The sequence below is a fragment of the Pleurodeles waltl genome, chromosome 3_1, assembly GCF_031143425.1.
Source record: "Pleurodeles waltl isolate 20211129_DDA chromosome 3_1, aPleWal1.hap1.20221129, whole genome shotgun sequence".
In the NCBI taxonomy this organism is placed as follows: Eukaryota; Metazoa; Chordata; class Amphibia; order Caudata; family Salamandridae; genus Pleurodeles; species Pleurodeles waltl.
Window position 1 is genome coordinate 159,215,536 of NC_090440.1, and position 27,451 is coordinate 159,242,986.

General features: G+C 48.8%; 1 protein-coding gene across 4 annotated transcripts in view; it reads right to left on the reverse strand.

The window, feature by feature from the left end:
- Positions 1-274: 274 nt before the first annotated feature.
- The window catches only part of BNIP2 (BCL2 interacting protein 2), a 281,093-nt gene continuing 253,916 nt past the window's right edge, over positions 275-27,451 (reverse strand). For 2 of the 4 annotated variants that reach the window (XM_069222042.1, XM_069222039.1), the window contains one exon: positions 275-3,587. In XM_069222042.1, the coding sequence (XP_069078143.1) occupies positions 3,536-3,587 (52 nt within the window). In that variant the 3' untranslated portion in view covers positions 275-3,535. Of the gene's footprint in view, positions 3,591-27,451 lie in introns of all 4 variants that reach the window. The other 2 variants (XM_069222041.1, XM_069222038.1) reach the window with 2 other exon arrangements.

Consider the following 27,451-nt stretch of genomic DNA (forward strand, 5'->3'; position numbering starts at 1 on the left):
ACAGGAAGTATATTAAAACCTATGGCCAGTAACCTTTGTGTGGGGCTGTTTTTTAACCTCTTTCTGTACATAGATAAGGGTCAGTTCACAGTCCCTTTTACCACTTTTTCCTTGAATGGCACTGGCTTTACATCACAACACTGCAATAGCTCCTGGATCATGACATGGGAAAATTTGAGTCCGGTTTGAAAAGCAGAGCTGCCTTGCTACATATGTAGAATTTTTAATGAAAAAAAACGGAGCATGATCGTTCCTGCCATTTGGCACTATAACCTTCTTTTACCAGCTTTATGCATTTATTCTAAGGATTTCATATAGTAAGGGAACATCTTTCTGGCTACTTCACAGGGTTCAGATGTCAGGTAGTACAGGTCGAGGCAAAGACTTACAAACGTGATTGGCTTAGATCAGAACTGTCTTGGGAGTCTCTACCTCCTGGTATACATTTAGAAACGGATTCTTGGTTGTTCTCCTCAGTCATTTTCGGTAATGTTCAGTCCTTTCACGAACAAGTATTTCTTTGAATCTTTCTTGATGACCAAGACTGAGGTAATGTTCAGACGGTAGAGTTTGTTCCAGAGTCTTGATCCCAGAACTTTGATGTTTTTTCCCCCTCAATTTTTATTTGAAGTTTGCTTGTTAAGGCGCATCCGGAGATGTAGTATGGGAACAGTTTTTGCAGATAAAATATTCTTCTTTAATCAAACTCACTGTTTGTTTCTTGCAACACACTTAATATGGATAGACAATGATAAATCTACATCCATTGTCTGCTCATTAGAATTCACCAAATACACATTCTTGTACTAATTAGGCTTTGTTTTCAAACATATTACTGACATTACTCCCAATAACGAGGATCAACTTCCAAACTTTCTTTCCCCTTCTCTTTCAAGTACTACAACATGCCAACCACTGTCTAACAAGCCCCTTACCATGTTCATTGTCCCACAATTACTTAAGTGTAGATGCTTTTTAATTTACACTTTCCTATTTAGTGCATCTCTTCTCTCTAATTTGCTGGCGAACGCACACCAGCTTTGTGGCAGTGTAGAAATGGATGCTACATATAAAAATAGGTTTAACTGCATGAATACCGCATTTTATATTACAGACTGCATGCAGTAGGCACAGGCCCTGGAAAAGCAGACTGTTAGAATGGTAATGCTAACAAATTTATGATAAATTGCTGTGTTTTTCAGTTTACAAACTTAATGGTGAAAGGTTTCAATTTCTCTGGTGCACACAGTTTATAATAATCATGATCATTCTAGAACACCTGATTTGTAGACAAACACTGCAAAATAAATTGCACACTAGGAAAATACTAACCATTTTGTATGTACAAGAGAAGGGCTTAATTTATCATCACCTGCTGATTAAGAGATTCTGAAAAAGGTTTGTGACTGAACACTCCTAGTCTAACAGATTAACTCACAAAAGAGGGAAGTCAGACACATACCAATACTTATTTTCTTTGAAAAGTGTGCAATTTTGTTCTGGGATAAAGGGGTGCACCAGGTGTTATCCCAATAATAATGGGGTTAACACAACACGTTAATCTGTGAAATACCTCCTCATGGTTTCTCCTCTTGTACTTAGGATTCAACAATCTGTGGGTGTTACAGGTTTCTCATTTGCCCCAAAAGGCACAGCAATGTGTAGAATATTTACTACTGTACACTATCTCCCGATTGCTGCTTTTTTGGGACTGCCCTGGAAATGCATCTTCAGAACAACCCACAATACCTGCAGACTCTAAAGAATTATCTCTCAATGTACATCTGAAATCATGACCACTCATTTTGATTACCTGATGCTAGAGCTCTACGGTTACTTCAACAAATCCCACACTGTTCTTACCTAAACGTCATAAACGTCTTGGCAAATCTTGCACCGTCCCCAACAAATTTAGAAGTCTTTTTACAATGTATTTCATAATGGTCCCTCAAAAGTATCAATGCAAAATTAAGGCATGTATGGTCAAAGGAACAGCTGCTAAAGAATCAGCAAACTGTGTTGATCACACTTTCATTAGGTGAAGAGTCTAGCCACACACTATTGCAAATAGTTTAATGTTGTTAAAGGCAGCTGTCACTGAACTGACTTTCAAGTCACATGTCTTGTGAAGTTCAATATTAAACATATGCTGTTTTCTTGCGCACAGCTCTGATCACAACCTGCAGATAGGGACATTGCCTATACGAGATGACCTTTTTTATTGAACCACACACATTTCAATATAAAAACAGTCTGTTTTGGCTAGTATCACTACATTTTACATATATTTAGTTACATGTACAATTAGGGATAGGTTTCACATTACTAATATAAGCATTTTACTATATTTGGGCTCACTCAAAAACATGTTCAAGCATTTAAAACACAAATATTCAACATGCGATTTGCACAAAAGTGACCCTGCAGTTTATTATGGCCTTGTTTGTCTTAAAAGACTAGTCCTCTGGCAGAGAACAACATTACAAAATATTGCTCAGAAAAGTTCATAAAAATATATATATTATCTCTGTCCTTTACCTTTTCTTATGAATATAAATATTTTACTGAAGAACATGCATCATTCAGATAAGCAACTGCAATTTGACCTATAAAATGTGGTTCTTTGACATTCAGCATTATAAAATATAAAATTAATAATACAATATTAGGTCACTATCAAGGTAACAGTTAAAAGAAAGTCCTGCTTGCTATGTAGCCAGTGCGTCTAAAGTGAAGAGTAGGTGGTATGTGCCACTTTATATGCCAAAACTGCTCCTTAAATGTTTTTGTACTTGCCATCGCCAATGATGTCCTGAGGCTGGCTGAAAAATCACTTACAAATGTGGAGTGTCTGGAACAACTCTTTGCTTCACACTATTATGGACAACCATCCAAGTACTAAACTGTGAAAAGTGTTTGCCTTTTCCATTACTAATCGTCAGGCTTTTATCTCTTCAACAAATTTACCTCGACCTCTTGGTGCATGATGAATGCATCTCCCATGGTGTGACATTGTCTTGGTGCGGTCCCAAGCAAACAACCTTTTGAGGGAATTACTAAAATTCTCTTGTAAAGTATCCATGGGTAAGTGGGAAGGCAAAGGTTCATCCTTTCAATTTAGCTCGGCTTCATCAAAGAGACTCTTGCAGATGTGATCCATTTGTGTGGAACATGCATCATGTTGCACTGCCATGGATTTATATTCAGGACGGCATGTGGGTGGCTTCAAGAACATTTACTACAGCAACCTTTTAGTAGAATATGTGATGACTATTGTTCATAATGTAGTTTACAAAGAAGTACTTAGTAATAATAGTGAGAAGCTTTGTCTTTTTAAGGTTAAGCAACTTTGGGCTAACCAATACAGTAGTGAGGAGTTCCATTTATGCTAGTCTAGTCAAAGGTATCAAGGCACCTTTTGTAATAGACCATGTATGAAGTAAACAAACAGCCAAACAATATTGTAATGAAGGTAAAAGCGCAAGTGGCTCTCCATCTGCACATTCTTCAGTCTTCCTTGTCTTGCACTTCCCACTTACAGCCCACTCGCCCTATCTTCTTGCTTACTATTCAGTTCTTTGTCAACACTGCTTGGTTAAAAAACAAAAACAAAAAAATAACAAATAAGAAAAATGTGGTTAAGAAAAATGCAATTGACAATGAAATTTTTTGTATTTCAGCTATATTTTGAAAAACAAAACTATTAATATGAAAATAGCAGTTTAGAAAGACATTTCTTAGAAACTATGCACAAAACTGAAGCCGAGCTACATGTGGAGTACTTAGCGGAACAAAACAAGATATTTATAAATTGTGTCCTGATTCAAAAAACTCAAATCCAGCTGCATCATTTGCACTGTAAATAGGCCAGAAGAAAGGGTGAGTCATCCAGATATAAAATTGATGCAAGATAGCTGTCCACTCAAAAACAAACATAGGACAAAGTAGGACTCTGGCAGGGTCTTGTGGAAAACCTGATTAATACAATGTAGAAAGGTTTAGGAATGGCCAAACATGAAAATAAACACCCATGAAAATCATATTTATATCTCCCTCCTTCAAGGCCATTGTGGATATCCTAAAAATCTGAGTGGATTTAACTATTCACTTGGTCGACAAACCCAATGCTTAGAAATAATTCTTACACAGGAATAATGCATCGTAAATGGTAATATTAAAAGAGATTAAAAACATCACAAAAACATAATATTTTTAGATAATAAGATAAAGAATACATCAATAATTTATTTGCACATGGGAATTAATGGAGTAAAGGCAAATTAAAGACAAAAATGGAAGAACTAAAATGGTTGACTGTCTGGTCACTTCCTACTTACACAAAAAGGCTCAACATTCTTTTTCACTCTGAAGTGGAAGAGCTACAATGTATTCAAGAACACAACTTAAAATGTGCATTTTGTATCAGAAGGGGGCACTTTCCTCCTCATTCCTCTCCATTAGTCATACATCAATACTGGTATACAACAGGAGCTGTGATATATACTGCATGTGCCAGTGTTTCATCAAAAGACAATAGCAAAGGCTGAGACTCTTTTAGAGAGAACAAACACACAGTTTTAGCCAGCTTGCTCTCAAAATGCATGCAGGTTACTTCGATATACAACAAATTTCTTGACAGCCTGCTCTTAAAATGCATGCAGGTTACTTTGATATACAATCCAGTAACACTGATTGTATAAACAGGATTATACACCACAGACGCAATTAGTACCTCCCCAATGCTCTGGAATACATCTTTTGGAGTGTTTTGGTGAGGAAAATATATCACATATGAAAGTGTTTTAATATGATTCATACATGGATATGTTTGTTAAACTGCCTCAAGATTCAAGTTTTTTTTCTTGTTTTGAGCATGTACAAATAGTTACCCTTTAGCCTACAGAACTGGACAACAGAAGAGGTGCTTCAAGACTTCTTTAAGCTACACACAACTGACATCACTACAGGTATTATTTACTATTATTTAAATGTAGGCACAGTGCTGCTCCAACTTTAGTGATGACTGGGAGGAGCACAAAGCGAAAAATTATTAAGTAAAACATTTTCTACACAGGACTGTCACTAAACGCCAATATTGATTATAGATTAGTCCAAAACACGTTGCACAACACTTATGTATTTAAGGTACTTTAATCTTGTGGCAATCCTGTGCAGGAGATTTGTCAGATTAATGAGCAGATCTAACCACTCCTAGGAAAACTCCAATAGTCATTCCCTTACTAAAGATTATTTTGTAGGCCCTTGGGTAAATTTGCACTAACCAAATATCTATTTTAGGTGCAAATATTGGACTCCTCAAGTTAGTTTGAGGCATTTAAATAGTATGTATTTTCAATTTCACCGAACTTTAATTTTTTTATCTGGTGGATTTAAAAAAAAAATGTTTTACATTTTTTTTTTTTTTTACTTTTGTTACACATGCATACGTGTCTACTACATATAACTATATTACTTTTTATTTAATTGAAAAGCTACATCTGGATGTCTATTATTTTGATCCAGTTGACAGGTTTGCATGAAACTTGACAATAGGCAAAAACTGTCATCTAAGTTTGGTCACACCAGGTTTCGTTAAGATCTGAAAATTAGTCACGTCCTTTTTAAGCTCCTATGGGAAATATTGCTGTGATGTATAGTACTAACAGCTGAACAAATTTATACCAAACTTGGCATCAAAGTAAATGATGTAAATTTGATCAGTAGTTTGAGATATTATTTAAAAACAAGGTACCAAGCATCTTTTAAAGGGTTAACACTTATCTATATATTTGCCAATTAAACTTGGAAGCCAATCCTTTCAATCACATTTTAAAATTTTACAACAATGGGACTGGTTTGATTAATGTGAAAAGGAATATGTTGTTTGGCCAATGAGCATCTGTTCATAGTGTGTAGTGCTGTAGATTCAAGTGCTCTGCGTACTATACTAGCCTTTTCAACTAACCGGGGCCAAAACTGAGATACACATTCTGATGAAAGTCCAGGACGTTAATGGCCTTCGAAAGGGCTGAAACATGTTAACATATTAGTTAAGGGTCATAGGACCATAATAACCTAGAGTAGCCCTTTATGTTGTTTGTTTTTACCCAGATCTACTGTCACTCTAAATAAAGGTACACCTTTGTGAACAGTAAGGTATTCTCATCTCTAAATCCCCGGTAGGGTCTTTGTCGTGGTCGCTGTGATGACGTTGGGAGTAGTACGTAGACACGCCCTTGCGCAGATTCCTTGTCTTAGAATAGATACCCAAGCAATGCCATCCTCGGTGGTGGGCTACGAACTAAGATCATATTAGAAAGTCCTGCAGGACCGAACGACCAAAGTAGCCATCCCGACGGACCGGACTGTCCAGGCAGTAATGCTTAGCAAACGTGCGCAGAGACGCCCACGTAGCTGCCTGACAGATATCCAGGACAGGAACTCCGCGTGCTAACGCAGTGGATGCAGCAGTGGTTCTGGTAGAATGAGCCCGCAAGACGTCAGGAGGTTGCTTTTTCGCCAAAGCGTAGCACTTTTTGATGCAAAGAAGCACCCATCGAGAGATGGTAAGTTTCTGCACCGCCTTCCCTTTCTTCACACCCACATAGCCAACAAAGAGTTGATCGTCCACCCGGAAGTCTTTAGTACGATTGAGATAGAACGCCAACGCTCTTTTTGGGTCCAGGCGGTGGAGTCTCTCCTCCTCATGGGAAGGATGTGGGGGTGCGTAGAAGGTAGGCAAAGTGATGGACTGGCCTACGTGAAACAGTGTAACCACCTTAGGAAGGAAGGAAACCCTAGTGCGTAACACCACTTAGTCTGGGTGCAAGGAACAAGTATGGAGGCTTTGAAGAAAGGACCTGAAGCTCACTCACCCTGCGAGCAGAGGTGATGGTGATGAGAAAGAGTTGTGAATGCGAGGAGCCGTAAGGGACAATTATGCATAGGCTCAAAGGGGGTACACATCAAGTAAGTAAGCACAAGATTAAGATCCCACTGAGGCATGATGAAGGGAGTGGGAGGAAATAAGTGGGTGAGCCCCTTTAAGAACCTACTCACAAGAGGAGATTTAAAGAGTGAGGGCTGATCAGGAAGCCTAAGAAAGGCAGAAATGGCAGACAGATACCCCTTAAGGGTGTCCAATGCAGAGCCCTGCTGGGCTAAGGAAAGAATGAATAGAAGAACCTCTGAAAGAGGGGTAGATAGGGGGTCAACAGATTTGTTGGTGCACCATGTAACAAAATTATTCCAACGACAGGCGTATACAGTTTTAGTTGATGGACGCCTGGCTGCCAAGATAACATTACAGACTTCGGATGGAAGGGCAAATGCCGTCAACTGTTGCCGCTCAATCGCCACGCATGAAGGCTGGGTTGGAAAGGTTCGGGTGGAGGACCGTCCCCTGCTGCTGTGACAGAAGATCTGCCCGAAGAGGCAGTCTGAGTGGAGGATAGATGGACATGCTCAATCAATCAATCATTCGCATTTATAAAGCGCGCTACTCACCCATAAAGGGTCTCAAGGCGCGGGGGGGGTCAGTGCTCGAAGAGCCAGGTCTTGAGCAGCCTTCTGAAGGAGAGGTGTTCAGGTATGGCGCGAAGGTGGCTGGGCAGAGAGTTCCAGGTCTTTGCTGCCAGGAAAGAGAAGGATCTTACTCCGGCGGTGGCTTTGCGGATGCGGGGTACGGCTGCCAGGGCCTGTCCGGTGGATCGTAGAGTGCGCGGAGGAATGTAGAAGGAGACGCGGTTGTTGATGAGTTTGGGTCCGAGGTTGTGAAGGGCTTTGTGTGCGTGGGTGATGAGTCGGAAGGTGATCCTCTTGTTGACGGGGAGCCAATGGAGTTTTTTCAGGTGTCCTGAGATGTGGTGGTGGCGAGGGGTGTCCAGGATGAGTCTTGCGGCAGCGTTCTGGATCCGTTGGAGTTTCCTCAGCAGCTTGGTGGTGATGCCCGCGTACAGGGTGTTCCTGTAGTCCAAGCGACTGGTGACAAGGGCGTGGGTGACGGTCTTCCTGGTGTCGGTGGGGATCCAGCGGAAGATCTTGCGGAGCATGCGTAGGGTGTTGAAGCATGCCGAGGTCACCGAGTTCACCTGTCTGGTCATGGTGAGGGATGAGTCCAGGATGAAGCCGAGGTTGCGCGTGTGGTCGGTGGGTTGGGGGGTGCTGCCTAGGGCGGGGGGCCACCAGGAGTCGTCCCATGCGGTGGGAGTGGGGCCGAGGATGAGGACCTCCGTCTTGTCGGCGTTCAGTTTCAGGCGGCTGTCTGTCATCCAGTTCGCCACTTACTTCATTCCTTCATGTAATCTGGTCCTAGCTGAGGTGGGGTTGTTAGTGAGGGATAAGATGAGCTGGGTGTCGTCGGCGTATGATATTAGGTCGAGTCCGTGTTTGCGTGCGATGTTCGCCAGGGGGGTCATGTAGATGTTGAAGAGAGTGGGGCTGAGGGAGGATCCTTGAGGTACGCCGCAGATGATCTCCGTGGCTGTGGATCTGAAGGGGGGCAGGCGGACTCTCTGAGTCCTTCCGGAGAGGAAGGAGATGATCCATTCGAGGGCCTTGCCTCTGATGCTGGCGTTGCTGAGGCATCGTATCAGGGTGCAGTGGCAGACCGTGTCGAAGGCTGCGGAGAGGTCCAGGAGTATGAGGGCCACGGTCTCACCCTTGTCGGTCAGGGCTCTGATGTCGTCCGTGGCTGCGATGAGGGCGGTTTCGGTGCTGTGGTTGGTCCTGAAACCGAACTGTGTGGGGTCGAGGGAGTCGTTGGTTTCCAGGGTGTTGGTGAGTTGAGTGTTGACAATTTTCTCAATCACTTTGGCGGGGAACGGCAGGAGAGAGATGGGCCGGAAGTTTTTGAGTTCGGTGGGGTCTGCTGTGGGTTTCTTTAAGAGGGCGTTGAGCTCTGCGTGTTTCCAGCTCTCCGGGAAGGTGGCGGTGGTGAGGGAGGTGTTGATGACATCTCGGAGGTGCGGTGCGATGATGTCGTCAGCTTTGTTGTAGATGTGGTGCGGGCAGGGGTCCGATGGGGATCCGGAGTGGATCGAGCTCATGACGCGGGTGGTCTCCTCGGTGGTGGTTGGGCTCCAGGTGAGGATGGTGGTGACGTCGGTAGCGGGTTCCGGGGGGGGGGGGGTTCGCGTCGGTGGTCGGGAAGCTGTTGTATATGTCGGTGATCTTGTGGTGGAAGAAGGTCACGAGGGAGTCGCAGAGGTCCTGTGATGGAGGGATGGAGTTGTTTTCTGCGTCCGGGTTGGAGAGCTCTTTGACGATGCCAAATAGTTCCTTGCTGTTGTGGGCGTTGTTGTCAAGTCTGTTCCGGTAGGCTGTTTTTCGTGCGGCGCGGAGGTGTTGGTGGTGTTGGCGGGTGGCGTCCTTGAGAGCTGACATGTTCTCTTCGGTCTGGTTGAGGCGCCACGTCTTCTCGCGGGCGCTGCATTCTTTCTTGGAGTCCTTCAGGTCGGGGGTGAACCAGGAGTTTTTCTTGTGGTTGTTGGTGCTGGCTTGAGTTTTCAGGGGGGCCAGGAGGTTGGCGCAATCGGAGATCCAGTTGGTGAGGTTGTTGGCGGCTTCGTTTGGGTCGGTGGTGCTGGTGGGTCGGTTCTGGGAGAGGGTTGATGCGAGCTGATCCGTGGAGATACGATTCCAGTGTCTTCTTGGTGGTTGCTGGGTGTGGTGGTGCACAGTGGTCTTCTTGAAGATGAAGTGGACGCAGCTGTGGTCCGACCAGGTGAGTTCGGTGGTGTGGCTGAAGGTGATGTGTTTGCTGGAGGAGAAGATGGGGTCGAGCGTGTGTCCGGCGTAGTGGGTGGGGGTGTTGACTAGCTGATTCAGTCCCAGGTTGGCGAGGTTGTCCAGTAAGGCGGTGGTGTTGTTGTCGGTGAGGTTCTCCAGGTGAAAGTTGAGGTCTCCTAGGAGGATGTAGTCGGTGGACGAGAGTGCATGAGGGTTGACGAAGTCTGCGATGTCTTCGCTGAACTTGGTGCGGGGTCCTGGTGGTCTGTACATGAGGGTGCATCTGAGGGTGGTCTTGGGGTCGCTGTGGATCGTGAAGTGGAGATGTTCGGCGTCGGGGAGTGAGTTGTCGGTTGAGATGCGGATGGAGTTTTTGTGTGCGAAGGCGATGCCTCCTCCGATGCGGTTGGTGCGGTCTTTCCGGATGATTTTGTAGCCGTCGGGGATGGCTATGGCGATGTCGGGTGCCGAGGAGGGATTCATCCAGGTCTCGGTGAGGAAGGCGATGTCCGGGTTCGTAGAGTTGATGAGGTTCCACAGTTCGATGGCGTGCCTGTGGACGGATCGGGTGTTGACCAGGATGCAGTGGAGATTGCTTCCGGGGGAGTCGTTCTTGACGGGAGCGGTGTTGGTCCGTAGGCAGGTGAAGTGACAGTTGCTGCAGGTGAAGGGTCCGTGGGTCCGTTTGGGGGTGGCGCGGTAGCAGCCCAGAGTGCGGCCGCGGTTGAGGTTGACGAGGGTGGCGGAGTCGTAGGTCAGGCGGGGGGCGCGGGGGCCAGGGGTTCGGGCGCTGTGCGCGGTCCAGGCGCAGACGGGCTTGCCTTAGGCGCGCCTTTGGCGCGCCAGCGGCGCACCGGCTGCGCGCGTCCGCTGCGCGGCCTCGCAGCGGCCGCCATTTAAGGGGTAGCCGGGGAGGCGGGGTCAGCTGGGAGGCGGGAGGAGGGCGGGTAGGGGGAAAAAAGCGGCAAAAAAAGCGGCGGGAAAAAGGCTCCGAAGGCGAGGAGGCCTAGAAAAATGACAAAGTGCCGAAAAGGCGCAGAAAGCAGGAAAAACGAGGGGGAGACGGCGGGAGGGCAAGGGGGACAGCACTCAGAAGATGCAGGCACTCGGGGATACAGAAGGAAACCAGGGGAGCGCGATCACACAGCACAGGCACTCTGGGATACAGAAGGAAAAAAAGGGGAGCGCGAACGCTGACAAACGGCAACACAGACACTCGGGGCACAGGCAGCGATGCAGGCAAAAGAGAAGGCAGAACAGGGGATCTGGATCTGGTGGCGCTGTGAGGACAGGGGAGCGACCTACCCTGGGGTCAAGGGTCGCTACCACTGCCTCGCAGCGGCCGCCATTTAAGGGGTAGCCGGGGAGGCGGGGTCAGCTGGGAGGCGGGAGGAGGGCGGGTAGGGGGAAAAAAGCGGCAAAAAAGCGGCAGGAAAAAGGCTCCGAAGGCGAGGAGGCCTAGAAAAATGACAAAGTGACGAAAAGGCGCAGAAAGCAGGAAAAACGAGGGGGAGACGGCGGGAGGGCAGGGGGGACGGCACTCAGGGATACAGAAGGAAACCAGGGGAGCGCGATCACACAGCACAGGCACTCGGGATACAGAAGGAAAAAAAGGGGAGCGCGAACGCAGACAAACGGCAACACAGACACTCGGGCACAGGCAGCGATGCAGGCAAAAGAAGGCAGAACAGGGGATCTGGATCTGGTGGCGCTGTGAGGACAGGGGAGCGACCTACCCTGGGGTCAAGGGTCGCTACCACTGCCTCGCAGCGGCCGCCATTTAAGGGGTAGCCGGGGAGGCGGGGTCAGCTGGGAGGCGGGAGGAGGGCGGGTAGGGGGGAAAAAGCGGCAAAAAAAGCGGCGGGAAAAAGGCTCCGAAGGCGAGGAGGCCTAGAAAAATGACAGTGCCGAAAAGGCGCAGAAAGCAGGAAAAACGAGGGGGAGACGGCGGGAGGGCAAGGGGGACGGCACTCAGAAGATGCAGGCACTCGGGGATACAGAAGGAAACCAGGGGAGCGTGATCACACAGCACAGGCACTCTGGGATACAGAAGGAAAAAAAGGGGAGCGCGAACGCAGACAAATGGCAACACAGACACTCGGGGCACAGGCAGCGATGCAGGCAAAAGAGAAGGCAGAACAGGGGATCTGGATCTGGTGGCGCTGTGAGGACAGGGGAGCGACCTACCCTGGGGTCAAGGGTCGCTACCACTGCCTCGCAGCGGCCGCCATTTAAGGGGTAGCCGGGGAGGCGGGGTCAGCTGGGAGGCGGGAGGAGGGCGGGTAGGGGGAAAAAAAGCAGCAAAAAAAGCGGCGGGAAAAAGGCTCCGAAGGCGAGGAGGCCTAGAAAAATGACAAAGTGCCGAAAAGGCGCAGAAAGCAGGAAAAACGAGGGGGAGACGGCGGGAGGGCAAGGGGGACGGCACTCAGAAGATGCAGGCACTCGGGGATACAGAAGGAAACCAGGGGAGCGCGATCACACAGCACAGGCACTCGGGGATACAGAAGGAAAAAAAGGGGAACGCGAACGCAGACAAACGGCAACACAGACACTCGGGGCACAGGCAGCGATGCAGGCAAAAGAGAAGGCAGAACAGGGGATCTGGATCTGGTGGCGCTGTGAGGACAGGGGAGCGACCTGCCCTGGGGTCAAGGGTCGCTACCACTGCCTCGCAGCGGCCGCCATTTAAGGGGTAGCCGGGGAGGCGGGGTCAGCTGGGAGGCGGGAGGAGGGCGGGTAGGGGGAAAAAAGCGGCAAAAAAAGCAGCGGGAAAAAGGCTCCGAAGGCGAGGAGGCCTAGAAAAATGACAAAGTGCCGAAAAGGCGCAGAAAGCAGGAAGAACGAGGGGGAGAGATGGCGGGAGGGCAAGGGGGACGGCACTCAGAAGATGCAGGCACTCGGGGATACAGAAGGAAACCAGGGGAGCGCGATCACACAGCACAGGCACTCGGGGATACAGAAGGAAAAAAGGGGAGCGCGAACGCAGACAAACGGCAACACAGACACTCGGGGCACAGGCAGCGATGCAGGCAAAAGAGAAGGCAGAACAGGGGATCTGGAGGCGCTGTGAGGACAGGGGAGCGACCTACCCTGGGGTCAATAGCTCTGGATACCACACTCTTCGAGCCCAGTCTGGAGCCACAAAGATAACTTGGGCCCGGTCATTCTTGATTTTCTTGAGAACTCTGGGCAGAAGAGGGATAGACGGGAAGGCGTAAAGGAGGCCGGAGTTCTACTCAAGACGAAAAGCGTCTCCGAGCGAGTGCCGCCTTGGCAACTCCAATGCGCAAAATAGCTGACTTTGCACGTTCTCTGCGGAGGCGAACAGATCTAACCAAGGATCTCCCCACTTGAGAAAGAGAACTTGCGCCACCTCCGGATAGAGACGTAATTCGTGATCGACAGTGCGTCGGCGGCTGAGTTAGTCTGCTCTGGCGTTGAGAGAGCCTGCCAGATGTTGAACCATCAGGGTAATGCCCTGATGTTCCAGCCATGTCCAAAGGGCGTAGTGCCTCCTGACATAGGGTCCAGGACCCCACCCTGCCTTGTTTGTTGGAGTACCACATGGCGGTAGTATTTAAGCACCACTTTCCCTTTGAGAGAGGGAAGGAATGCTTTCAACGCAAGTCTTATTGCTCGGAGCTCCAGCATATTTATGTGGAGTCCCGACACCGCCGGAGACCAGAGGCCTCTGATCTCCGCCTCTCCCATGTGGCCGCCCCAACCCTGAAGCGATGCATCTGTCACTATAGAGAGATCTGGTTGGGGAAGGGAGTGGGATCTGCCATTGACCCAATTGGGATTCGAAAGCCACCACTGCAGGTCTTTCACAGTGCCCTCCGAGATCTGGAGCATGTCGGAGAGATTCCCCTGATGCTGCGCCCACTGGAACTTCAAGTCCCACTGCAGAGCCCGCATATGCCACCTGGCACGTGTTACTAGCAGGATGCAGGAGGCCAAGAGGCCCAGCAGTCTCAGAGTCTGTCTCACCGAAGCCCAAGCCCAAGGCTGAAAGATCGGAATCGTAGCCGGATTGTCTTGGACTTGCTTTTGGGGGATCAGCCCGAAACTGCCCCTATGAAAGGGAGCGTCTAAGAGGGAGTCAGGTGTGACTTCGGCACGTTGATAGTGAACCCCAGCCGGTGCAGGAGGTTCGCCGTAGTCTGGAAGTCTGAGATCCTTGTCTGGGACGAAGGTGCCTTCAACAGCCAGTCGTCTAGGTAGGGGAAGACTGAGACCCCCAACCTGCGCAGATGAGCTGCAACCATCGCCATCACGTTCGTGAACACCTGAGGGGCACTGGTAAGGCCGAAAGGGAGCACTTTATACTGAAAGTACTTGTGACCTACCACGAATCGTAGGCAGCATCTGTGGGCAGGCAGGATGGGGGATGTGGAACTAAGCATCCTGCAAGTCCAACGCTACCATCCAGTCTCCTGGGCCCAAGGCAGACAGAACCTGAGCCAGGGTGAGCATTTTGAACTTCTTCTTGAGGAAGCAGTTCAGGTCCTGAAGATCTAGGATAGGGCGCAAGCCTTTGTCCTTCTTTGGTATCAGAAAGTAGTGGGAATAACAACCACAACCTACTTCTGGCACAGGGACCCTTTGTATACCTCCCTTGCCCAAGAGAGCCACAACTTCCTGGCGGAGAAGCACCAAATGATCCTCCGAAAGGGGATGGAAGGATGGTGGCATGTGTGGTGGTGCAGATTCGAAAGGGAGGGAGTAGCCCTTCCAAATTATTTGCAAATCCCACCTATCTGTAGTTATATGTTCCCAGTGGGGCAGGTGATGGCGGATTCTGCCACTAACTGGGTGGGAGTGAGGGGACGGACTAGGAAGGTTTGGAGGCTGCTGCAGGGGCAGAGGTGGACTGGACAGACCTCTGGTTCCTTGTCCCACGACCATGTGGAATTCCGCACCCCCTGCCACGCATAGGCTGTCCAGCGTGCATGGCCCAGTGTCTGGGTTGAGGACGCGACAAGACGCCCCTTCCGTGACCACGAAAGGGACGAAAAGCGGACTGTGGGGGGCGTGTGGCGGCAGAAAGGCCAAAGGACCGAGCCGTAGCCCGAGACTCCTTGAACCTCTCCAAGGCCGAGTCCGCTTTGTCTCCGAAGAGAAGGGTGCCATCAAAGGGTATGTCCATGAGTGACTGTTGGACATCCCCCGAAAAGCCAGAAGTAGGTAACCAGGCATGGCGCCGTAAGGCCACTGTCGTTGCAACCGATCTGCCCAGAGAGTCAGTCGTATCCAGCCCACAACGGATCGTGAACTTTGCTGTGTCTCTCCCATCTTTCACTGCTTGTGAGACGATAGCACGGGCCTCCTCCGGTATCTGCGGCAGGACTTGCACAACCGTATCCCACAGTGAGTGGGAATAACAGCCCAAAAGGCATGCAGTGCTCACAGACCGCAGCACGAGGCTGGAGGAAGAAAACAACTTCTTACCAAATTGTTCCAGCCTTTTGGATTCCCTATCCGGGGGTGCGGAAGGGAACGGGCCAGAAGAAGAGGACGTCTGGATAACAAGACTCTCAGTCCTAGGATGTTGGGACAGGAACTTCAGGTCGTTCGGCGCAGGCCGATGGCGGCGAGCGATAGTCCTGTTCACAGGAGCCCCTGTGTTGGGTTTGGACCATGTATCCAAAAGGACGTCAGTGAGGGCTTCATTAAATGGGAGATGGGGTTCAGACGTAGAAGCCCCAGGCTGAAGCACCTCTGTCACAAGGTTAGACCTGACTTTGACAGTAGGTAGCTCAAGGCCAAGGACCTCAGCCGCCCCACTAACCACCATACTATAGGTAGCTCCCTCTGCCGTAGCCACGGTAGGAGGAGACAGCATGCCAGTGTCAGGAGAAGTATCAAGACCACTGGCTTCACCCAAGTCCTGTGCCCAGTCCATAGTAGGTCTTCCTGGTATTCATAAGGGTCCAGGGACCCCTCAAATTCCTCCCCGTATTCGTACCCATAGGAAAATGGGTCAGAATCCGACCTTGGGCGAATGGGGCCCACCAAAGGCGATGGCAGCGTCGGCCGACGCCGCTCCGACTCTGAGTCGTCGGGAATGAGAATCAAGTCGACGTCGATAGTGGACACTACCGACGTCGGGAGCGTCGCTAAACGATCCGGTGCCGGGGAAGGTCTCGACTGTGCGACCGGCGTCGGTGCGGATCCACGCACGGATCCGGAGGCGACCTCAGTGGCCGGGGTCGAAGCTGCCGGCGTGGAACACGAAAGCCCCTCAGCCAAGCCCCTTGGGCCCAAAGGCGCCGTATCGGGGTCGGCACACCCAAAGATGAGGCGCATGGCCTCGTAGAACTTCTTGAGTTGGGCGGGGGTTGCTCCGGGAAACTCAGGGAAGCACGGAGTCGACTGAGACGTAGGCTCTGAGGACAGAGGCCTAGTTCGTGGACGCTCGCCCCGTGTCGCATCGGGCCAGCGACAGGGTGAAGTCAGAGAGCAATGGGACTTCTTCGACTTCTTCTTCTTCTTACCTTGACCCGAAGATTTAGAAGACGACGAGTGGTGATGGCTCTGCGCCCGACCTCGAGATCTACGCGGAGTCGAGTGCCGGGCCGCCATCAGCTTTAGGGACCGCTCCCTCAAAGCCTTCGGATGCATTGCCCGGCACTCGGAGCACGACTTCGGGTCGTGGTCGAGGCACCACAGGCAGACATGATGAGGGTCCGTCACCGACATCATGCGGTGGCAGTCCTCGCACGACTTGAACCCAGTCTTCGGGGACATCCTCGACGCACCAAAGGTCGCACCAAAAAAGTTTGACAAAACGGTCGAATTCGGCCAAAAAATAGCCGAGGGTAGCTCTCTCTTGGATCAGCGCGTGGCGCGGAAAGAAAAGAACTGACGTCACTGCGCGAGGGCGGCGTCTATGTACTACTCCCGACGTCATCACAGCGACCATGACGCCTGCGGAGTTGACCGACGCCACCTACTGACGCACAAGGGTACTGCTCGAAGAAAAAATCTCCAGATCCAGTCTGACGCCTGGGGGAAAATTCTAAGGTAAGGAATCTGCAACTAGAAGTCTCTATCTGATATTTTATGTAAAGAATAACCCACCTTGACAGTATTCTTTTGTGCCCACACATGAAGAGCTGATCATCCGTCCTGAAGTCTTTCGTCCTGTCCACACAAACTCAGTGCTCTCTTCAGATCCAGATGATGCAGCCTTTCCTCCTTCGGAGGAAGCGGAGGAGGGTAAAAGGACGGAAGGGTGATATTGATTGTCCTAAATGGAAAGGTATCACTACCTTAGGTAGGAAAGACACCCTGGTTCTCAAAACCACCTCATTACTATGGAAGGTAGTAAAAGAGGGTTTCACACTACGAGCTTACAGTCCCATTACATGCCTAGCAGATGTGATCGCTATAAAGAAAACAGTCTTAAATGTAAGGAACCTCAAAAGGCAACTATGCAGTGGTTCAAAAGGTGAACCCATCAAATAAGTTAAGACTAAATTTAAGTCCCACTGAGGCATTATAAATGGAGTAGGAGGAAACCTATTAATCAAACCTTTAAGAGACCTTAATACTATAGGGGACTTACACAAAGAGCGTTGATCAGGCAAACAAAAGCAAACCGCACAGATAAGTAACCTTTGACTGTTGTAACTGCACAACCTTTTAGCGCTAAGGAAAGAGCAAATTACAAAACATTAAACAAATAGGCCTTTCAAGGATTAATGTGTCTCTCCTCACACCATTTAACAAATTTTGCCCATCTGCCAGCATAGACAGTCTTGGTGGATTGTCGCCTGGCCGATAAAATAACATCCACCAATTCAGGGGGAAGAGAAAAAGAATTCAAGTTGCCCCGTTCAATCTCCAGGCATGTAGGTGCCGGCTCTGGAGATGGGGGTATAGACCCTGCCACTGCAACTGCGAGAGGAGGTCTTCCCTGAGAGGGAGACAGAACAGAGGGCACAGTGAGAGTTAAAGAAGGTCTGGTACCACACCCTTCTCAGCCAATCCGGGACTATTAGCATGACTCGTGCCCGGTCTTGGCGAATATTCCTCAGAACCCATGGAATCAAGGACATGAGAGTAAATGTGTAAAGAAGCCGGTTGCTCCAGCACAGCTGAAACGCGTCCCCAGTGCTCACTGCATTTGATAATCGAGCCTGCAAAACAATGGGCAGTGTGCGTTCTCTGAGGGGACCCCCACCACTGGAAAATGTGAAGAACCACCTCTGGATTGAGACGCCACTCATGGCCGGCTAATAAGTGCCGGCTGAGACTGTCCGCATGTACGTTGAGAACTTCGGCCAAATGGTTTGCTACTATGCAAATCCGATGGCCCTGAGCCCAGGACCAGCGCCGCAGAGCCTCTCTGCAGAGAATATACGACCCTACTCCTCGCTGTTTGTTGATGTACCACACTGCGGTAGTGTTGTCTGTCAAGACTTGTACTGACTGACTGCGAATGGACGGGACGAAGGCCTTGAGAGCCAGACGTATGACCTGTAACTCCAACAGATTGATGTGAAACATCTGTTCCACCGGAGACCAAAGACCTTTGAGCTCCAGATCCCCCAGATGGGCTCCCTACCCTAAAGTGGAAGAATCTGTTATGACTGTGGTCACCGGAGGAGGTAGACAAAACGGCCTCCCTTGAGATAGGTTGCCGTCCACACTCTACCATCAAAGATCCGCTGCAGTGTCTCTAGAGACTGTTACTGACTCCTTGAGATCTCCTTTGTGTTGAAACCACTGCTTACGGAGGCACCACTGGAGAGCCCTTATGTGCCAACATGCATGAATGACCACCAGAATACAGGAAGCATGAATGACCAGCAGAATACAGGAAGCTAGCAGACCGAGCAGGTGTGGGACTGGAACAACCACTCCATCCTGAAACACTGGAATCATGTGTCCCGAATTCTCTTAGGAGGAAAGGCTTGGATTCAATGTTGTATCCAGTACTGCCCCTATGAACAGGAAGCGCCGAGAGGGCTCCAGGTGAGATTTGGGCACGTTCAACGAAAAGCCCATGTTGAACAACAACCGCGTTGTGATCTGCAGATGGTGCACCACTAACTCGGACTTGGCTTTGATCAGCCAATCGTCCAGGTAAAGGAATACCGAAATTCCCTTCCTTCTGAATTGAGCTGCAACTACTGCCATCACCTTTGTGAAGACACGAGGTGCGGAAGTAAGACCAAAAGCAAGGACCGTAAACTGATAGTGCTGCAACCCCACCATGAAATGGAGATAGTTCCTGGGCGACTTCAGAATGGGGATGTGAAAATACACATCCTGTAAGTCGATAGAAACCATACAGTCTTCCTTGTCCAGCGCAAGAAGCACTTGTGCCAGGGTCAGCATTTTTAACTTTTCCTGTTTGAGGAACCAATTCAAAATCATCAGGTCCAGAATGGGCCTCAAACAACCATCTTTCTTGGGAATCAGGAAATATCTTGAATAACATCCCTGCTCCCTTTCCTGCTCCAGAACCAACTCCGATGGCGCTTTACAGCAGACCTGTTGAAGCAACAGTAGGTGCTCTTATGAGCAAAATGATTGTTGGGGAGGGAAGGGGGAAACTCCCGAGAAGGAAGGGCATATTAATTTCCTACTATGCTCAGGACGCATTAGTCTGACGTTATCAACTACCACTCTTGGAGAAAATTAATTAACCTTCCCCCTACGGACAACACATGCTGCTGAAAGGGGAGAGAACTAGGGCTGCTTTCCTGATAGGTTCCCAGCAGAGGAAGAAGAGGAGCAGGAGGAGGAGGAAGGCTGCTGAGTGGCACCATGAGTTCCAAGTCTTCCATTACCTCTGTAGGACCTATAGAGGGGGTTGGCATTTTGTTGACTTTGGAACTGCTGCCTCCCACGAAAAGAGGAACTACGGCCAAACCCCCTAAACTTACGGAAAGGTCTATAGGTCGAGGGGAGTGATTGAAGACCTAAAGACTTAGCAGTGGCTTTGCTGTCCTTGAACCTTACGAGTGCAGAATCAGCTTTCTCACCAAACAACTTGGACCCATCAAACAGGAGGTCCGTCAAGGTGGATTGTACATCTGAGAAATACCCCAATCCTCTAAGCCATGCATGCCTCCTACCGGCCACTGATGTTCACATGGCTCTGGCAACAGAGTCGGCCTTATCTAGACCAGATTGAATAACCTGCCTAGCCACTGCTCGACTATCCTGCAACAATTCTTGAAAATTGAAAATCTTCTTTGCAGATTGTCCCATGCGTTTTGATTTCCTATCCAGGGTTGTAGGGAAGGAACCAGGAGCTGCTTTTAAAAAGCAAGAAGCCTGGACCACCAGACTCTCAGGTGAAGGATGCTGAGTAAGAAATGGTGGGTCACCTGGCGCAGCTCTATATCTTCTGGCAAGCACCTTGGACAAAGCTGGAGTAGTGACAGGTTTGCACCACCAGTCCAAGACCGGCTCAGTCAAAGCATCATTAAAAGGAAGTAAAGGCTTGGAGGTAGCAGAAGAGGTGCTAAAAACTTCGGTCAGAATGTTTGTTTTTAATTCCAAAGTGGGTAACGTCAATTCAGAAAAAAGGAACAGCCGCCTTCTTTTTCACTCTGTCATACCCAGCAACTTCCAGAGAAGGAATAACCCCACGTGATGATAACGCCCACTCCAAAAGGTATCCAATCCACTAGCTTCCTCAATACCTTCAAAACCATGAGAAGGTAAAGGAATTTCTCCTTCCTCAAGTTCTTGCTGCTCCTCATAATATTGTTTGTTCTCCTACAACGTCGTGGTCGGAACTAGACACCAAAGACAATCTTCATGCTGGTCAGAAACCAACATACGGCCTCCACACTCTCTACACAGCTTAAAATACGACTTCTTCAGCCGTGACATTGTAACACGATGAAAACGTCAACGAAGAAGCTACCTTGAAACAGTGTAACAAACACGAGAGGTAGAAAAGACCATTAGCATCGAAGGTGCAAAAAAAAGGGAACGGACGTCAGCACGCCAGGGATGACTTCTTATGGCTCCGATGACATCAGACAGAGTCGTGTGCAGAGCTGTTCCGTTGTGATGTCCTCGTCGATGTGGAGAGCTAGAAAGAAAAGATTTACGTTGAATGCTGGCACATTGGGAGTATTCAAAAGGTGAGGAATCCACAGGTAGATGTATCCATCAGAAAAATGTATTTGCTCAGAAGTCAGCAGATAGGCCTGAGAGAGCCTAACTTTTTGGGGATGAGAAAGTACATAGAGTAGACGTCTTTTACTGCTGGTATAGAGGCACTTTCTCAATTGCGCCTTTCTGGAGAACTCTTCCTCAAAAAAGCAGAGATGGTTTCTGTTGGGGCAGGATGCTGAAAGAAGTTGTAGGAATTTATTGACAATGTCCAAGGTGGACTTCCACTAAAACTCACTGGTGTGATGTGACTGCCTCAAGGCGAGAGAGGAAAGCGAGTGTGACCCCCCCCACCTTACCCAAGCAACCCGCCCCCACCCCCAACAAACCCCTCTCCCCCTCCCCGGCAGGTGATGTGTGATTGAGTTAAGGGGAACGCAGGACAAATCACTATTTGAAGAAGGAGCTTCCTTCTCCAGAGCCACCTCTGCCTAGCCTCTATTGTTGCCCTTATATGCATCTCTGGCGCAGCCCCTACCATCATGGAAGGCCTGCTGCTGTTGATGGAGGGACTACAGCTGATCGGTTGAAGTGGCATTGGCTCCTTGCACTAGTTACTTTGGAAAGAATCCTCCAGAGGCTGGAGTTTCCAGAGCACCGATACACTCTCCTCTATGTCCATGACCAACAATCTGTGGCCCAAAGAGATGCTCCGTATCAAACGGGAGGCTCAAGAGATGTTCCTTGTCTTCAGGTTTGATCCCAGAGATGGAAGCCACGTGTGCCATTTGAGGAGAACCCTGGTATTAATGCCTCTAGAAGCTGTGTCTTCAGCATCAAGCACGCAATGACTGTTGGCGCTTTAGACAGTGTTTGCATCAGACATTATATCAGCCCCCCACCCTTTCCTGTACTCCTCTGAAGGGGAAGCCCAACTGAACTGGCTATATGTTTATGGGGGGCAGCCCCTACTGCTCCCTGTATTCCTGGAGCATTAATAGTTTATTTCACTTATGTGGATATCAGGAGATGTGGATCATCCAAGGAGTCAAGAGGATCCTGGCTTCTGATGTAGACAGGGTCGCCAGTTGAGGGTTTATACTTTTTCTCTACCCTCTGTGTCACTATCTTAGCCTTTAGCCAATTTGAAGAGTTTCTACGAGGAAGTCCTCTTGCTCTTGTATCATGTGCATCTCCACATTTTGAAATGTCACAACTCTCTGTAGGACCTCATGATAGGTTATAGTATGATCCGGCGGGAATGCCCAGACCATGTAATAGTCAATGTTGTGGCTGCCCAATGTTACAATGTTATAAACATCCTAGGGTTTTGTCAGTGGGCCTGGGTCCAATGGCTGACCATATGTTTGAATGGGTTGGCATAGGCTCCTAGAGGGGCAATCTCTTATTCATGCTCACAGCTTAATACCAGGTCCTGGAGGGGCAATCTTTTATTCATGCTCACAGCTCGATACCAGGTCCTGGAGGGGCAATCTCTTATTCATGCTCACAGCTCAATACCAGGCTCCAGAGAGAGCAGTTATCTATCTCTGTGTTGACCTTTTTGAGTGACCCTGGCTTGGTGGCATGGGTCTCAGATCAGTCTTCATTCAAGGACCTTAGGTCTTTGGTGCTGGCTTGATGTTCTCCTGCTTGTGGTCTGAGGCACTTGTAGGAACAGTCTCCAGACTGGGCTGCTGGGATTGTGGAGGGGGCAGCCTTTACGCCTTCTTCGCAGCAGAAGGGCTACTGTTATATTAAGATGTCTAGGGGTCTCAGAGGATGTCTACTGTTGCATTTTTTTTTTATGTGGCCAGTGCTTTTCCCTTTGGTACCTCATGGAGTTTGAGAGGAAGTGAGGAGTAGCCGTTATTGTCGTCCGGAGAAAGACACATTGTACAGATGTTGGGATGATCCAACTACAAATATTTAGAGTTGCACTGGGGGCAACGCTGAATTGATGGCTCCTCCATCACCCCCTTCCAGTATGCATTCTCTGGCTCCAAAGAAGCATACATAGTCATCAGAGGATATGTGGAGGCTTCCCAGCGACCAGGGCCTCAAACATTCATCTTCCAGAAGTCTCTGTTGACAAAGTGTGTTGAAAGGTTGCTAAAATGCCAAAACAATTTTCACGATGCTTTGTGCTGAAAACTAACCCTGTGGGCCCAAAAATGGGTTGAAAGTACAATGAACTCTGAACTCTCTGTGTGTACGTCCTAGCTAGATGGGAGGGGGGGGGGTTTAAGATGGAGTCAGTACTCATGGATTCTGCATACTAAAGGAGGAGACACAGCATATCTTGTGACTCAAAAGACTTCTTCAAATAAAAGCAGCTTACCGACATCCAAGCCCAACACTAGGCGGTAGGAGTATGCAGGGCATGTAGATCTACAGGTATACATACTCCGAACTACTGTTTTTTTCCCAGTCATATTGAATTTTCACCACTTTAGCATGCTGATTGCGAGCACACTATTTTCAGTGCTAGACCCAGTAGTTACAGTCAGTTAAACAAAAACAAAAAAACACAAAAAAAAAAAAATAAGGCCTAAGCACAGCTATACACTAAAATGAGACAACCTTCACTGCACAACAGAGCTTAGGTTGGGTGGCTACAGCAGGTTTGTGCATGGGACATGCAGCAAACCCTTCCACCCACTGCATAAGAGCAAAAACTGTGTTAAGGCTGGGTGGTCTGCGCATTTAAGACTCAAACACAACTCAATTTTTTACTGTATTTTTTCAGTTATATATTGAAAACGTTACTTACCATGTAAACGTCTGTTTGTAGCTTGTAGTGCTGCAGTCACGTGCTTTTCATACTCCTGCCATCTAGTGTTGGGCTTGGATATTGCAGCCTGTTTTTCTTCGAAGAATTCAATAACAAGACCTGCTGTGACTTCTCCCATAGTTCACAATAAACCAGAACAAGGGCTTCATCACAGATTGTTTTCCTTCCAAAAGTTGAGCAGTGTAACAGAAATGGAGTGTTGAAGACAATCGTACTGTCCATTATTATACGTATGCTAGGTGAAGGGCAAAACATCTGTGATCAGCGTCAACATCCAAGAAGGGTGGGCAATGATCATCTTCAGCACTACAGGCTGACAACAGATGCTTACAGGGTAACATTTTCTGCTCATAGCACGTGTGGCTGTAGTTACACACGCTCTGCATAGACAATAAAGCAAGTTTTCCCATAGTGGTGGCTAATGGACAACACAACCAGTTCAAACTACGAACCTTGAGGGTCACTCCAACATCAAGCATGTTCACAAAGTACCTAGCAGTGGTAGTATCTGCTCAGAAATGCCATACACTGAACCTCTCTTGTGACCACTGTAGTGCAAGGCACTATTGGGGGGAGTGCATATGAAGTCTTGGGGAGTCTTGGCACAATAACAGAGCATGAGGCCGTCACCCCCAACAGTTTCACTGCCTTCTTTACTGTAAGAGGACGCCCTCTCTGAAATAGAGAGAGAGCAGATGTTGGAATGCTATCACCCTCGGCATGTTGGGGTATGCTTAGCTGAGGTATGCTTAGAATGGATCTTTTAAAGTTGAAGGTGGGACTTTTGACTAGAATAGTGAACCCTAGAACGTGGAGTAAGGACACTGCTGTGAGTGTGTGCCAGGCATTGTTACTTGCTGCTGCTCTTTATCAGCCAGTTATTTAAGCACACAAAGACGTGGAGGGCATGTCTGCACAATTGACAGCCACTACTACTAGGCACTTTATAAAAACCCTTAGGGCCGTAGTGATCCCGAAGGGCAGAACTTTAAACTGGTACGGTAACCCACTTTCCACAAAGCAAAGGTACAAATGATGGACCAGGTGAATGGGAATATGAAAGTGGGCATGCTTTAAATCCAGTGCTGTCAAAGTCCGGTGCTCGGGGCTGCGGGGTGACACCTTAGAGGGTGGTCATGTGGAAGTGCTTTGAAGGAAGGTAGCAATTGAGCGGCTTGAGGTTCAGGACTGCCTGAAGGGAACAGTCCTTTTTTGGAAATGAGAAAGTACGCCTTGGCCTTACTTATATGAACCTCCACTACTTCTTCCGGAAGCCAGAGGCAGACATGGTGGTGGGGTGGAATGTTGGAGGGGTTCTCGGGGGACTGGGACAGGGGGCAGATGGGGGGAAGGAAATGTCAAATTTGAGACAGAAGACTTGCCTTACCATCCTGAGGACCCACTGATCAGAGATCTTCTCCAGACCGGACAGGTGCTGTGTGATCAAGGGTGGTGGTGGGGGGGAGGGAGGTGGATAGGTTGTGGGGAGCTTACCGATGTAAAGTCATGGATTGGAGATGAAGGCGCCCCAAAGCCACCTCTACCTTTGCACTGGTTGTTACCAATGTAACTGCCCCTGGCGTAGCCCTAGCCCTTGCCTGCCTCGGAGTCCTGAAAGGACTGCTGTTGGCACTGATAACTAACTTTTCATTTGACTGGATGGCGTGGTCTTTGCCCCTCACTGGAACGGTTATTGAAACAGTCTATGGGTTAGTGGGATGGGATGCGACCATAGAATTTGCGTTCTTGGTGTCCTTTTTATTTTCTCAAGCATGTCAATGACCTGAGGGCATAAGGAATGCTCTCTGTTGAACAAGAGGCTGAGAAGGTACTGCTGACCTATAGCCTGAACCCTGAGATGGATAGCCAGCTATAGTGTTGCAGCAGAACACCTGCGTTGGGGCCTCGGGAAGCAGCACCTGTTGCTTTGAGGTCAGAGTGGATGCTGATGTTATGGATAACCTTTACTCACCCACAAGCTCTTGTCCCCTCTTGATATGGCAGCCTAGGACGTGCTTTGCACCAACTTCATCGCCTCCCAATGATTCATGTCGTATCAGGTCAGCAAGCCCATGTGATTAGCAAATGGGTGGCAGCTTACACTACCATATGCTTTCTAGCAGTGTCAATGTTCTTGTTCTCCTTATCTGGCAGGGGACATGACCTGTGTATACAGAAGACTGGTTCTGCGCTGTGTGGATGCAAGGGAATCTTGGGGAACTGCACTGCTGATGTACAGTAGGCTAGAAGGTGAGCCCTTGTATTTTTCGTCCACCCCAAGCACAACAACCTTTTATGGTCTCCCTGAAGTTGTCTGGGAGGCCTTTAACATGATCTTTGGCACCATCCTCTCAGTTCTGGTCCTGAAGGCCATGTGTACCCATGTGGTGCTGGGCAGCCCTCTAAATCACTATGTGGTTGGCGCTAGTTTTGTCAGATGGTGAGAGTTTGGTGGGGTAGGGTTCTGTGTCAATCATCAGGAGGGTCAGTCGTGTAGTCCTCTCATGGGTGACCACCCTACCTAGGTGCTAAGGGTTCATCATAGGGATATAGCAGCTCATAAGGGCCCCATGGGTAAGGGGAAAAATTGGGCTAACCTTTCTGGGGAGTTAGGTCATGGTGTGGGAGGGGGTGTGGGGATGGTCCAGGAAAGTACCATGGAGTGGTGGGCTTGTGCTCCTGTCCCTTTGCTTCTTGAGGTGGAGAGGCCTGGGTGTGAAAACCAGCTCCTCCTTAAAAGTGAGCCTGTGTTTCTTGGTGATATGTGAGACCGGAGGGACCTTTGTGAGGATTTTGCTGGTGTCTGGGTAGATTAAAGGAGTCCACTATTTGGCACTGGGAACATTGGCCAGAGATAGTACTGGGCCTCATGTAGTGTCTGTCCTTGGCAACAAATTTGGTTTCACAGTCGGTCTGGCAGCTTTTTTCAGAAGAGCTTTTGGCTCCAAAGTAGGTTACCCAACACCCTTGGGTAAAGGTGGAGCCGTCTGCCGATGTGACTCGATGCTTCTGGGTGGAGGCTTGTCAGAGGTCAAGGCAAGGTCTGTGGGCGATCAACATTGAGCGCTGGAGTCAGACCCAGAGGTAATTCCCTTACATGCCCGCCTTGGAGAGCGAGGATCAACTCCTGCAGGGATTGCACTGTTGCAGCCTGGTCATGATTTTGGGTGTTGAAGCTTTGCCCCCCAAATGGCAGGTAACAAAGCTGTAGATCTCGATGTGGCCTCGTATACCGGCCTGAAGGTTTCCGAACAGGAGACTGCTTCATACAGTTAGTCACTGAAGGTGCTTGAAGAGACAGTCTCTAGGCTGGGCAGGAGTTGTGCCAGGGGAAGGCCCACAGACTACTTGTTGCTCGGCCTTCAGCAGGTCTTGTCCCCAAACATGTTTGGGTCATGGATGAAGACTGCCACTGCATCTTTTGGTGCACACAGCATCTCTTTTTTTTGTACTTATGAGCCATTCTGCAGCAGAAAGCAGCCCAGAAGAAGGAGGTGTGGTTGGTGTAGTTACACAGGTTGTTGATACTGTGGTTGTGCGACCATGGGTACTTGATGTTGCATACAAGGCAAATGTTTCTCCAGTGAGACGATGTGCGATTCCCCAAAAGTCACTGACCTGTGGTCAGTTCACACATATGGGTCACAGTGCGCCTAATGAACACTGGTGTGGGAGTATGGGTCACCGACCATTAGCTACTGAGGAAACAGATGGTTTACTAATTGTTCTTGGAATTATAGGTGGTATTGATGGTGGTGTTCAAAACGTCCAAAGTGAATGATAGAAGAAAACAATCTGAGGTGGAGGTCTGTGTTCTCATGCATTAGAGAGTATAGAAAGAAT